The sequence below is a fragment of the Microtus pennsylvanicus genome, chromosome 14 (assembly GCF_037038515.1).
Source record: "Microtus pennsylvanicus isolate mMicPen1 chromosome 14, mMicPen1.hap1, whole genome shotgun sequence".
Taxonomy (NCBI): domain Eukaryota; kingdom Metazoa; phylum Chordata; class Mammalia; order Rodentia; family Cricetidae; genus Microtus; species Microtus pennsylvanicus.
Genome location: NC_134592.1, coordinates 32,197,895 through 32,211,178, shown reverse-complemented (window position 1 = coordinate 32,211,178; position 13,284 = coordinate 32,197,895). Strand labels below are relative to the sequence as shown.

The 13,284-nt window shown below is 46.5% G+C and overlaps 1 protein-coding gene across 1 annotated transcript in view; it reads right to left on the bottom strand.

Moving 5' to 3' along the window:
- The window catches only part of Zfyve1 (zinc finger FYVE-type containing 1), a 56,838-nt gene extending 43,790 nt beyond the window's left edge, over positions 1 to 13,048 (bottom strand). The window contains exons 1-2 of the mRNA XM_075947400.1: positions 12,802 to 13,048; positions 9,890 to 10,793 (exon numbers count right to left, since the gene is read on the bottom strand). Of these exons, the coding sequence (XP_075803515.1) occupies positions 9,890 to 10,372 (483 nt within the window). The 5' untranslated portion in view covers positions 10,373 to 10,793; positions 12,802 to 13,048. The remainder of the gene's footprint in view (positions 1 to 9,889; positions 10,794 to 12,801) is intronic.
- Between the last annotated feature and the right edge of the window lie 236 nt (positions 13,049 to 13,284).

Below are 13,284 nucleotides of genomic sequence, written 5' to 3'. Positions count from 1 at the left end.
TCAGTATAAGCGGAGTCCCAGGGTCACAACTAGCACTCAGAAAGACTGATGCAAAAGGATCATGAGTTGAAGACCCTATCTCCAAACAAATTATATATATACACATATAACATATTCATCAATAAATGAATGAATAAATTACAGTATACCCATATAACCCAGCAATAAAATGAACTACTGTGACTTATACACAAAACTCTGGATGACTCTCAAAAGCACAGTCAACTGGGTATAACAGCTAGAAGCCTAGGTACTCAGGAAAGTGAGGGAGGAATACCCTAAGTTCGAGGCCAGCCTGGACAACTTACTGGCAGGGTATATCAATGTGATCAGTGGTCGGAGGCGTCACAGGGACCAGACTCTGAATTTATCTAGTATTGAGATGGAGTATGGTAAGTCATTTACATAAAACTCTAGGACATTCGATCTCTAATCCATAGTGACGGAGAGCCTTTAGGTGACTGCTGGAGACTTCTTAGAGGCACATGGGAACCTCTGAAGTTGGTGGAAATCTTTCTTTTCCTTTCTTTCTTTCATTGTGTGTGGGTTTTTTCTGAGACAGGGTTTCTCTGTATAGCTCTGGCTTTCCTTGAACTAACCCTGTAGTCCATACTATCCTCAAACTCAGAGATCTGCCTCCCTCTGCCTCATGAGTGCTGGGATGAAAGGCATGCGCACCGCTGCCCAGCTGGTGGAAATGTTTCGTGTCTTTTTTTTATCCCTCGAGACAGGGTTTCTCTGTCCTGGAACCAGTTCTTGTAGACCAGGCTAGCCTCTGCCTCCTACGTGCTGGGATTAAAGGCATGCACCACCACTGCCTGGCAAGATTTATTTTATATGTATAAATGCTTTATTTACAGGTATATCTATATGTCATATGCATGTTTGCATATTCGGTGCCCTAGGCAGTCAGAAGAGGGAGCTGGATTCCCCCTGGAACTGGAATTAGCTAGCTGTGATCTATATGAGTGCTGGGAATCAAACCCAGGTCCTCTGTAAGAACAAGTGCCCTTAGCCACCAAGCATCTCTCAAACACAATGTTTCATGTCCTCATTGTAGTGGTCATAGATATATACATGTCAACTCATAAAACTACACGTTTTAATGAAGTTGGATTCTGTTCTTTGTTGAGTTTTGTTTTGTAGACTAGGCTCTCAATCCCTAAATTCCCAATCCTCCTACCTCTACCTGCCAAGGCAGAACTCCTGGAGTTCAAGACCAGCACAGAACACATACCAAGTCCCAGGTCAGCGAGGGCTACAGGGTGAGACCCATCAAGAAATAAATAAATAAACAGCACACACAGAGAAATTTCTTTAGTAAAGGAAGAAAAAAAAAATCAAGAACAATCCAGAGGGGCTGGAAAGATGGCTCAGAGGTTAAGAGCACTGACTGCTCTTCCAGAGGTCCTGAGTTCAATTCCCAGCAACCACATACTGGCTCACAACCATCTATAATGAGATCTGGTATCCACTTCTGGCATACAAACATGCATGGAAGGAATGTTGTATACATAATAAATAAATAAATCTTTAAAAAAAAAAAAAAAAAGAACAATCCAGAATGAAACATAACCTAAAATCACTTGTATTTGGTTATACCTACTGTTTTCCCTAACAATGGGAGATTTCAAGTCTTAATTCACAACCAGGAAAGAAAAGAGGTGGGGAAAAGGAGAGGAAAAGGGTTCGAGAAAGGAAAGAAGCAAGCAGGAAAAGTGGAAAGTTGTTTGCTTGTCTGCCTGCCAAATAATCCAGATCTAAATAGAGTTTACTGAAACACAGGCGGAGGAGGGGCACAACAGTGACCTACTAACTAAATTAAAACCATGGTCACCAGGACCAGAAAGGCTGTGCAAAAAGAAATATAGAGAATCCTCAAATAACCTCTACTCGGTATAACAGCGAACTGGGCATTCCAAGCGATGCTGGCCTCTATCAGCCCTGCCAGGCTTACTTGCCACGGTGAGACTCCACTGTAAGGACATTTTGTAGTGAGGTAGGGATGTAGCTCAGCGGCAGAGCATTTGCCTGCCGTGCATAAAGCTCCAGGTTTGATCCGCAGTACTACAGGATAGAAAAAGTCTGCACAGAGATGATCCCAACCACTAAGATGCAGAGTCAGTAAAAACTTCAATTCCAAGGCAGTGTACTGACATCTGTCTGAGCTTTGAAAGAAAAGATTACAAAAGGATACAGAACAGTTTAGCCGTGTGGATGACACAGTCACCAGCTAGCACAGCTTGAACTAGAAAGCGAAAAGTTTTCTAGAGTATTCTTTGACTACTAAGCTGCTCAGGACTGTGTTGCCACTTAATTTGAACTTGTAGCGTCTAAAAGGACCAAACCTGGTTAGTTCTTTTTAACCAGAAATGATCCAGTATCAGGAAAATGGGGGGGTGGGGGAGGTTCTAGGGGCTACCAGAAAATCAAACCATCCTCCAAAGGTGTCCAGCCAGTGGTCGGGTTCTTACTCTCTGCCCTAAAATTCCAACCACTACCACTGTGACCCACAATCAAATGAACCTCTTAACTGGTGGCCAGATATGGTGGCACACATTTCTAATCCTAGTACTCGGGAGGCAGAGGCAGGTGGATCTCTGTGAGTTAAAGACCAACCTGGTCTACAAATCAAGTTCCAGGCCAACCAGTGTTAAAAACCTGTCTTTTAAAGAAAAAAGGACAAGGGGCTGGTGAGATAGCTCAATGTAGAAAATCCATACACTGCCAAGCCTGATTACCTAAACTCAACCCCCAGCCCTCGCCCCTTGTGTTAAAGCAGAGAATGGACTTGTGCAAATTATCCTCTGACCTCCACACTCAGACACTGACACACATGCCTACCACATGTCATGCACACAGACACGTACGTAATAAAGTTTTTAATTTTTTCAAAAGGCAAAATTGAGAGCTGGAAATATAGCTCACTTAATAGATTGTGATGGAGCCTTGGGTATGGTCTCCAGCACTGCATACATCAGGGGAGATGCAAACCTGCTTATCCCAATTCTAAGGGAGAGCATGAGGATCAGAAGTTCAGGGTCATCCTCATCTACCAACTGAGTTCAGTACCAGCCTGGACTACACAAAATTCTACCTAGGAGGGGTGGGAGGAAGGAAACAAATTCCAAGGAAGCTTCACCCATTCCTGCCTCAGAAAGTTATTCTGTATCCTTTCCCAGAGACCTTTCTAAGTGTTCTTGCCTGGAACATTCTACACCCTTGAGTCCCTTCCCTTCCTCATGGTCTCCCCACCACTAGATCCCTCTAATCTCTCATTACCAGTCAGCTGTGCTCAATCCTTGAGCTGCTCCTAGGTGCTCCTTCCAAAGCAGGCCAGGTGCCCCGCACAGTCCAGCCACCAGAGCTACACAGCCTCAGGAAAGCCCCAGGAGTGGCCCAGCCAGCAGATACATCCCCAAAGAAAAGGCGCAAAGTCAGTTTACAAAGAAACCTGCTCAAAAGAAAAGCACTTGCCCAATTTAAAAAGATCACTTCAAAACTGACAGACAAGGAAGAGGGGGTGGGGGGGGGAAGACACACAAAGTGGAGGTAAATTAGAACAGCTAAAGACAGATTCCTTAAAAAGTTGACCCACTGTGATTTTTGATTGTGTTGATCAAATTTTAAACAGCCTTGTACTAAACAAAATAATCTCCTAGGCTAAAAACCAAAAGTCAGTCACACCAGATGGAGCCCAAAACTGAGGACACTCCCAAGACCCTGAGCAGAGTGAAGGCACACACACGTCTTTCATTTTTCTGTCTGTCCGAGTCATCTCCATGCGGTTTCCCAGGGATCCGTTAGGGGCAGTCCAGCCCACCACCATCACTAAACAAAGGGGCTTTTACTCTCTATGAGTAAAGGGGGGGGGGTACTACCATTCATGCAATTATTGCTTATTATTTTGACAGTGGCAGAGAGTTTTTGTGTTTTATCTTCTTGGCACTGCACCTACGAAACTAATGGCAAAATGCATCTATGTTCTAACCAGAATTTGCCAATGTACCAAAGTCAGTTCTTACTTTCTGTCTGACCATTAAAAATAAGAACGGGAAAAAAAGTTCAACAATGTAGAAAATTAGGATTCCTCTGGCTAATGACCTACTGTCCAAAATCTAAGTCTTGGGGATTTAAACAAGCCGGCCCCCAGAGAGGGCCCAGAAGGAGCAGAGCCTGAGAAGCTGCCTAGACCAGGAGCCAGAGCACAGCGTGAAACAGGCCCACGGCACATGACACGAAAACAGAAATGCGGCAGACCTGCCCAGTCAGTCGGTGAGAAGACATCCTCTGCTGTTTTCCATTTTTGAGGCCTACTAAAATGAGGTCTCTTTTGGCCAATTTAAAAAAGAAAGAAAGAAAAAGACAAGTCCTAGTATTTTGAGCAGCGCTATTCTGGGACCGTAAACAAGTGAGACAGCCAAGCAGTGCGTTGGGTCTTAAAGGACCAGTCTCGGTGATAGGCCATGGCCAGGCAAAGGCAAGGGCAGAAGACTTGGGGGTCCCCAGTAGCCTATGGATGCTTCTAACTCAAGGAGGGCCTGGCACACCCAGACACCATTAGCCTCTCTTTCCCCCATGAGCCACAGGGTCTCCTCAGAAAACAAATCCCCAGGCCCTCTGAGTCTCAGTCAGTGGTCAGTGAGCATGAAGGTGAGAGAGTTCTGGGCAGCACGCTTCTCTGTTCTCCTGGAGTTCAAGACCATAGGCTACATAATAAGACACTAACTGTTTTTTTTTTTTAATTTTTATTTATTTCTGTGTAAGACTGCATGAATGGACACAGAGCACATGTGGCAATCAGAGGAAAAGTATTCCAAGGCTGTTCTCTCCTGGCGACAAGCATCTTTGCCTACTGAACCATCTCCCTAGCCTGTCTAAAAAAATGAAGTCAAGGGCTGGAGAGATGGCTCCGTGGTTAAGAGCATTGCCTGCTCTTCCAAAGGTCCTGAGTTCAATTCCCAGCAACCACATGGTGGCTCACAACCATCTGTAATGAGGTCTGGTGCCCTCTTCTGGCCTGCAGGCATACACACAGACAGAATATTGTATACATAATAAATAAATTAATTAAAAGAAAAAGAGCCAGGCGATGGTGGCGCTTGCCTTTAATCCCAACACTCGGGAGGCAGATGCAGGCAGATCTCTGTGAGTTCGAGACCAGCCTGGTCTACAGAGCTAGTTTCAGGACAGGCTCCAAAACCACAAAGAAACCCTGTCTCGAAAAAAAAAATAATAAAGTCAACACTAATAATGTGCTTATCCATTTCAAATGATACTGTATAGCAGGATATAAAACAACAGCTAGCTGGTGCTGGTGAGACGGCTTAGAGGTTAAGAGCACCACAGGGCGGCTCACAACCATCTGTAAGTGGGACCGATGTTCCCTTCTGGCATAAAGGTGTACATGCAGAGAGAGCACTCGCACACATCAGATAAACAAGCATACACTAGCTAAATGCATAGGCTACATTTGTTATCATACAACTTTTGTTTCCCAACACAGCGAGCTGGATTCATCTCATTACATTTCTTTCTATCTTCTTCATCCCTTGCTAAGAATCAGGGACTATTTTGTGGTGTCGAACACCTTGAATCCCAACCCTCAGAAGGTGGAGGCAGGCAGAGCTCTACAGAGCGAGTTCCAGGACAGCAGGGGCTGTATAGAGAAACGGCCTCAAAAAAGAAAGAGATACATAAAAAAAAAAATTGAATATCGAGATGCATAAAAAAATTGAACATCGTGATGCATAGAAAGAAAGAAAAACAGGGTACCAGGTACACAGTGAGACCCTGCCACAAACTCTAAGAGGGGACTGGAGAGGTAACTCAGAGGTTAAGGGCATATACCATTCCTGCAGAGAACCAGAGATTGCTTCCCTGCAGCCACATCAGATGGTTCACAACTGTCCATTCCCTCCAACACCCTCTTCTGGCCTTCCCTGGCACTGCACACATGTGGCACACATGAACTCAAGACAAGCACATACACACACATAAATAAAAGTAATTTTTATAAAAAAATAAATATGCAGGGGCTGGAGAGATGGCTCAGAGGTTAAGAATACTGGCTGCTCTTCCAGAGGTCCTGAGTTCAATTCCCAGCAACCACATGATGGCTCACAACCATCTGTACTGAAATCTGGTGCCCTCCTCTGGCGTGCGGGCATACATCGAGGCAGAATATTGTATACATAATAAATAAATCTTTAACAGAAAATAAATAAATAAATAAAAATAAATATGCCTTCCTGGGGAGCTCTAGGCATTTAATAGTTTCTAGGGAAGGGAAGATATTTTCTTCAGGGGTGTAACCACTGGTAAACTGCCCATGCTCCTTTAAGTACCCCTAAAGATACTGGTTCACACACATTAAAAAAAAAATCAGGTTATTTGAAAGTGATGATACTGAGTTCTTTTGGGTTTTTTTTTTCTCCCAATCTGTTTTGGGAAAAAAGTACTTTAAGAGAACAAGATAGACATAAACTCATGGACAGACAGATTGACTGGACTGTGCTGGGAATGGAGCTCTGTTGATCAAGTGCTGGCCAAGTATGATGAAGCAAGCCCTAGGTTCGATTCCCTGACACATAAACCACGCATACTGGTACAATCTGCAATCCCAGCAATAAGGAGGTGGTATCAAAACTGGGCAGTGGTGGCACACGCCTTTAATTCCAGCACTCAAGAGGCAGAGGCAGGCGGATCTCTGAGTTCGAGGCCAGCCTGGTCTACAAGAGGTAGTTTCAGGACAGCTAGAAAACCCTGTTTCAAAAAGCAAACAAATAAACAAAAACAAGGTAGTGTCAAAAGGGATCATAACTCAAGACCAAGCCAGGTTTGCTGGCTTTAAATCACGGGATATCCAGGGCCTGTGAAACCCTGTCTCAATAGGGAGAAAAATTAAGGTCATCCTCTATTGCAAAGATAATGTCTTTAAAAAGTCTCCAAAAAGAAGAGGAGGAGGAGATGAAGATGATACAGGGGCAGGGGGAGCAACCCTAGTGCTGGCATATGGTTTGGCTAAAGGTGGAAACAGAGGGAGAGGATCCCAAGGGCTTTCAGACCAGGCAGTCTAGCTTCAACAGCAAGCTCTCTGTTCAGCAAGTGTCCCTGACTCCGAGAACTGCTGAAACTCGGCCTCTAGCTTCAGCAGGCAAAAAGACATATCCACCCTCACACAAAGGGTGGGGGAAATGTTAGTTTAAAATGAGCATGGACCTTAATTTTAAGTAGAGCACAGCTTTTCATTCATGAAAGAAAATGACTGGTTCCTCAAAAATCTTCCTCTCCCTTTAGAAAAGTGTCAATAGCATGAACTGGGACTTTGAGAGGCTGACATCATACCAGAACAAGCAAGAGCCACCCAAACCCAACTGCTCCACTTAGAAAATATTCAGTCCACAATGCTGCCCAATTAGAGCATAATCCATAATGAAGACATTACTGCTGACAAGGGAGGCAGAATGGGATCTGGGTCATTCTTCCATAACTCTGTTAGTTCCTCTCAAACCAATAAAGGGACGTCTGTGTTAGCCAAGTATCCAGCACCAGCACAAGAGTGGAAGCCAATAGGAATCATGACGTAATTCATTTCCATCAGCTTATCCACATAGGAAAAAGGCAGAGGTAAAACATACTTAGTGGACAATTGGGAGGTCTCGCTAATGGTGACTTATATTGGTTTTCCTCCCACTGGGGTCTGAGTCATCACCACAGGTACTAAGTCAGTGGGCCACAAATACCACAGGAATACTGCAACAACAAACTGGTACTGGACATGAGGTTCTAGGCCCTGGGACAAGTCTTTTCCACCCCTAATCTCTGAATCCTCAACAGTTCCTATGAAGCTGAGATGGAGCTGGAATAACTTGCTGTGGCTGCACAGCCTATGAGCACTAGCTAGCAATGTGAACGTCAACACCGAAAGGGCCTGCCTCAATCAAGATGGCTTATCCAGTGAGAAGCTTGTTGCTACCAACACTGAGTTCAATCCTAGGGAAACACGTAGAAGAGAATCAACTCTTAAAAATTATCCTGACAGCTGGGCAGTGGTGGTGCACACCTTTAATCCCAGCACTCGGGACACAGAGGCAGGAGGATCTCTGTGAGTTCGAGGCCAGCCTGGTCTATTGAGTGAGTTCCATGACAGGCTCCAAAGCAACAGAGAAACCCCATCTCGAAAAAACAAACAAACAAAAAAGCCAACTCAAATAAATAAATAAATAACATTTCCCTAACAAGGCAAGGCAGCACAGGCCTATAATCCCAGCACTTGGGAGGCAGAGGGAGGTAGATCTTTGTCTAGTGACTGGGGATTCTAGGACAGCCAAAACTACATAAAGAGACCTGTCTCCAAAAAATAAAAACCAAAAAAGAAACAAAAAATATTATCTACTCCTGATGATCACAGGCCACGACCACCTCCCTCCCAGCTTAAGGGACTTGCCCTTTGAACTTACTATTTTATATCTCCTATCCTTGGCAATCCTCCCACCACGTGGGGAAAACCAAAGACTTTCTAGGCATTCTGGAAGACCTCACTCTCACTGGCTTCTACACATTAGAAGTCACCATGGTTGGAATATCCCTCTGAAACTACTTTGTAAATGACGTATGTTCATGTGTAGTAGAGGTTTGTGCACAGGGTGTTACTGAAGGACCAAAGAGGGCATTGGATCCTCAGGACTGGAATTACAGGTAGCTGAACAGCTCCTAACAGGAGTGCTGGCAACTGAACTTCGGTCATCTGCAAGAACAATCCACTGCTCTAAACCAACAACCAGTCCTGCCCCACCCAAACTTAATCCTCGTGGTTTTTATATGCTGATGTTCTAGAGGTGGACCCTACAAGTAACTGATATAAGGTCATAAAGCTGGAGCCCTGTGATGGGAGAGGTGATTTATCGAATAGTGACACTTGAGCAGGCCCCTGATATCCCCTCTGCCACACCATAAAGCCCCCAGATGCTCATATACTCCCGAAACTTCCCAGCCTCCAGTCCTGTGAGCAAAAGGAACTTTTATTTCTCGTAAGTAAGTTACCCAGATTCAGGTAGTTTGCTATAGCAACAGACAACGGACTAAGAAGCTTAAGAAAGCCAAGAGGCCATTGAAAGAATATTGTCTTTGTAAAAGAAAAATTTCCTTTGCTGGCACACACTTTTAATCCCTGCATGGGACGCAGAGGCAGTCAGATCTCTGTGAGGTCAGAGCCAGCCTGGTAGACAGAGCGAGTTCCAGGACAGCTAGGGCTATTACACAGAAAAACCCTGTGGGGGGGAGGGGAATGACACGTCCTTCAATACTGAGGATACACAGTCCCGTATCTGTTGCATTGTCCTTGGTTTTCTGAGTGCTCTCCTGCAGACCCCTGTTCTAAGATGCTCTTCCTCCTACTACTGACAGTGCTGGTCAGCGACAGCCTGCACAGCCTCAGTCACCTCACAGCCACTGCTGACACAGATGAGGAAACGCAGGCTAAGGGGAAAGGAAAATGAATTATCCCAACGGTAAATGACTACAGCTCACTCCAGTCTCAGCACCTCAGGAGGCTGAGGTAGGAGGATCAAGGCCAGCCTGGACTACCCAGCAAGATTCTGTCTCAAGAAACCAAAAGGTAAGCTAGGCATAGTGGCTCACACCTACAGTCCCAGCATTTAGGAAGCTGAGGCAGGACTGCTGGGAATTCCAGGCCAGCTGAGCTACGGAGTGAAATTCCTCAAAACAAACAACAGCAACAATAAAACTAAATAAAGATGACACCAGGCAATTGGAGGCTTCTGAGGCCTTAGCTTTTCTGCTTCTAAGGAGCACTCCAGGACTTTTGCAGAGCGACCTCCCAGAGATCAATACACCAATGGGAGTCCCTTAATGACAGGGTGCTTACCTGAATCTCTTCGTTTTCATCGACCAGGAGGAAGCTCACAACCCTCTCTGTCATCTTCTTCCTCTTGGTCTCCTCATCCATCTCTTCCCCCTCCAGGGGTTCCTGGACCTTACTGACATGGTACACAGTAACGGGGTGTCTCCGCTTGTTACCTCCCGAATGAGTCCTCTTCTGGCATTCCAGACACAGGTTGATTTTGCAGGTCTGGCACCTCACGGCTGCCCTCTGCCTCACACCTGGAGAATGCCCATTGAGGCCCTTGCAGGGGTCACAGTACGGGACGTGGCCAGCTTTGAGTCTTATCCGCTCGTGGTTTCGAAGGCGCTCTTGCCTGTGCAGTTCCTCCTCACAGCGGAGACACTGCAAACTGCAACACTCATCACATTCGAAGACGGCTTCGTCAGTCCCGCTGCAGGCATAGCTCTCCTGGCACAGGAGGCCAGGATTCAGGCCCTTCTCGGCTGGGGAAGCCTGGGCACTCATAACTTAGACTGTCTAAAAACCACCCGCCTGGACCGCTCACTACTGTACTCTCCCGGGAATGAAGGAAGACAAAGGCTTGGAGTCTGAAGATGGCTAGTGCTTCCACAGGGTTCTGAACACTTTTAAAAAGCAAAACCTGTCCGGCTAAGAATTTTTGCACACGCACAAATGTCCAAATTTTTAGTGCTCTGCCTCCCAGGCTCTTGTTTCAGCAGCACTGTCGACTTGAGTTTGAAGGTTTCATCCTCTGCGAAGTGTAGAGAAAGTTGTGGTCAGAAGGAACTAGGCTGAGTCTTGGATGTGAGGTGAGAGGCTTGCTGGGTTCACAAGGGTAGTAGGCTCATCAGCTGGGCCTCAGCCACAAAGTCGTAGTGATGAAAGAAGGTGGGGAGGGAAGAGCTGTCTGGATTTCAAGGGCTCCCTAGAACAGGGGAAGAGGATTTCACTCACTTGGAAAAAAAGCAGAAGTGCACCTTAAAATGAACAAACAAACAAAAAAAAAAAAAACCACCTAGATGCCAGGCCGAAACCACTGAGAGACTCATTCTTGCTTATGAAACTTACAGTGGCTTATTTCCAGGACTAGAAATTCCATCTCAAAATGACGGCTAAGGATCTTCCTTCTAAAAAAACAATCACCATGCTAGGTATGGTGGTACTTCTGTAACCCAACCACTCAAAAGGCTGAAGCAAGGCTACTGGACTACCTACAAAAATCTTATCTCAAAAAGCCAAAAGCCAGCCTAGAGGCACCTAAACCTGGGAGGTAGAGGCAGGTGAATCTCTGTGAGTTCCAGAGTAAACCATTGTTTATACCACTCCACCCTCACCCAGGCTGCTTAGAGCGGCACCAGTCCAGAGCTATCTAGAGAGACCCTGTCTCGAAGCAAACATATATCAACAACCAAAACTTTCTGAGCCCAGAGCCTCTACAAGATTTTACAGCTTTGTTGTTGGCAAAATGCTCTGTTTGTTTTATTAAATTCTAATTCAAAATCACTAAACAAACAGTCCTTGGGAGGCTAGCCCTTTGCACCTGCTCCTTAAGTGAGGAATGGAAAAGGCAGTCTTTTTTTTTGGGGGGGGGGGGTTTGAGACATGGTTTCTCTGTGTAACAGTCCTGGCTATCCTAGAACTTTCTTTGTAGACTAAGCTGGCCTCAAACTCAGAGATTTGCCTGCCTCTGCCTCCCATGTGCTAGGATTAAAAACCATGTGCCAAAGCCGGGCGGTGGTGGCGCACGCCTTTAATCCCAGCACTCGGGAGGCAGAGGCAGGCGGATCTCTGTGAGTTCGAGACCAGCCTGGTCTACAGAGCTAGTTCCAGGACAGGCTCCAAAAAGCCACAGAGAAACCCTGTCTCGAAAAACCAAAAAAAAAAAAAAAAAAAAACAAAAAAAACAAAACCATGTGCCACCACCGCCCAGCCAAGAAGGCAGTCTTTAGAAAGGTAAAGAAAAAAATCGTAACAATAAACTTTAGACCTCTCTCAAAGACCTGAACAAAACCTACTTATCCTTACAAGTGGACTACTTCGGCTTTGGCCAGGTAAAGACCTAGCAAGGACTCTAAAGTTGGCAACAATAGTCTCAATTTCACATTCAAACACTGAAACAGCTACTACGCTTCCTTTTGTCTCTTACTTCTCTGTCTAGAGCAAGGGAGCTGGGAGCAACAGGAGGCAGAATCCCTGTACTCTGGTGCACAGTAGAGTCAAGCCCTATAAGTGAGTCAGAACAACTCATTTTCTCTTGACACTCAAAAACTTAGTAACTTTCAAGAAAAAAATGTGGGGAGACAGAAAAGGGGTTTGGGTCACTTCTTCATGTAATTACACTAATTTCCCCTAGCTTTGCCTTCCATTCCAAGAGCACAACAAAGTGTAAAGTCCTTTCAGATAGTCACTCCTCCCTTACAGTAATCTATCCATCTGATCTTCAGATAAACAAGGAAGGCAACGGAGTAACCAGGGGACCTTATTTACACCCTAACCTCAGATGTGCCCAGCCAGCTCCCCAAAAGGGAAACAAAAATCAAAACTTGTCACTACTGAGAAAAACAGAAAAATCAACCTTCAGAATACCTGACCCCTACACCAGACCAAGCAAACAAATCTGCCCCCTCGCGCCCCCCACCTTGACGCCTCTCTCCAATCCCGGGTTCCTCACCCCACCTTGTTCTCGGACACCGCCACCACAACCCGAGGGGTGGCAGCGGAGCCGAAGAACAAAGAATGCCCCCCAAATCTCTCCCACACCCGCACGTCCCGGAGCCGAATCCATTGTTTATGCCACCCCACCCCCACCCGAGCCGCACCCGTCCCCCCTTCCTCCTAGGAGCGACCAGAGCCCCGGGACTAGCGCTCGCCCGGGGCTGGGCCGAGCTGCCCCCGCCCTGCCCGTTGTGCCCGTCGTGGCCCGCAGAGCCCACCCGGAGCAGCTTGGCCGCGGCAAGGCGATGTGGGAGACGCGGGTTACCGGCGGGACCTAGGCTGCTCTAGGGCCCCGACAGATCCATCCTCAGCAACATCTCCGCCCCCTCCTCCTCTGCTGCCTCCCAGGCTTCCTCCTCTCTTGTTGTCAGTTGGAATCAGCTGATCAGAGTGAACTTCTCCCAGCTCTGACCAACAGGAAGGCATGAGCAGCGCAGCCCAGCGAGGGAGGAGCAGCCGAGGGGCGGAGCACGACGGGCTGCGGGGCGGGAAGGGCGCGCGTGGCTTCTCGGGAGCTGTAGTTTTCTAGTTGCGTCCCTCCGTCCCACAGTCCAGAAATACGGGCTCCAGATGACTACAATTCCCAGGTGGAAATGTCGCCCTTGCGAACAGGCGGTGCAGCTAGGCCGACGAGCATTTCGGGACTTGGAGTCTCCGCTGCGGCTGTGTTTTTTTTTTTTTTCCTTCCAAGTAGCAGCCCG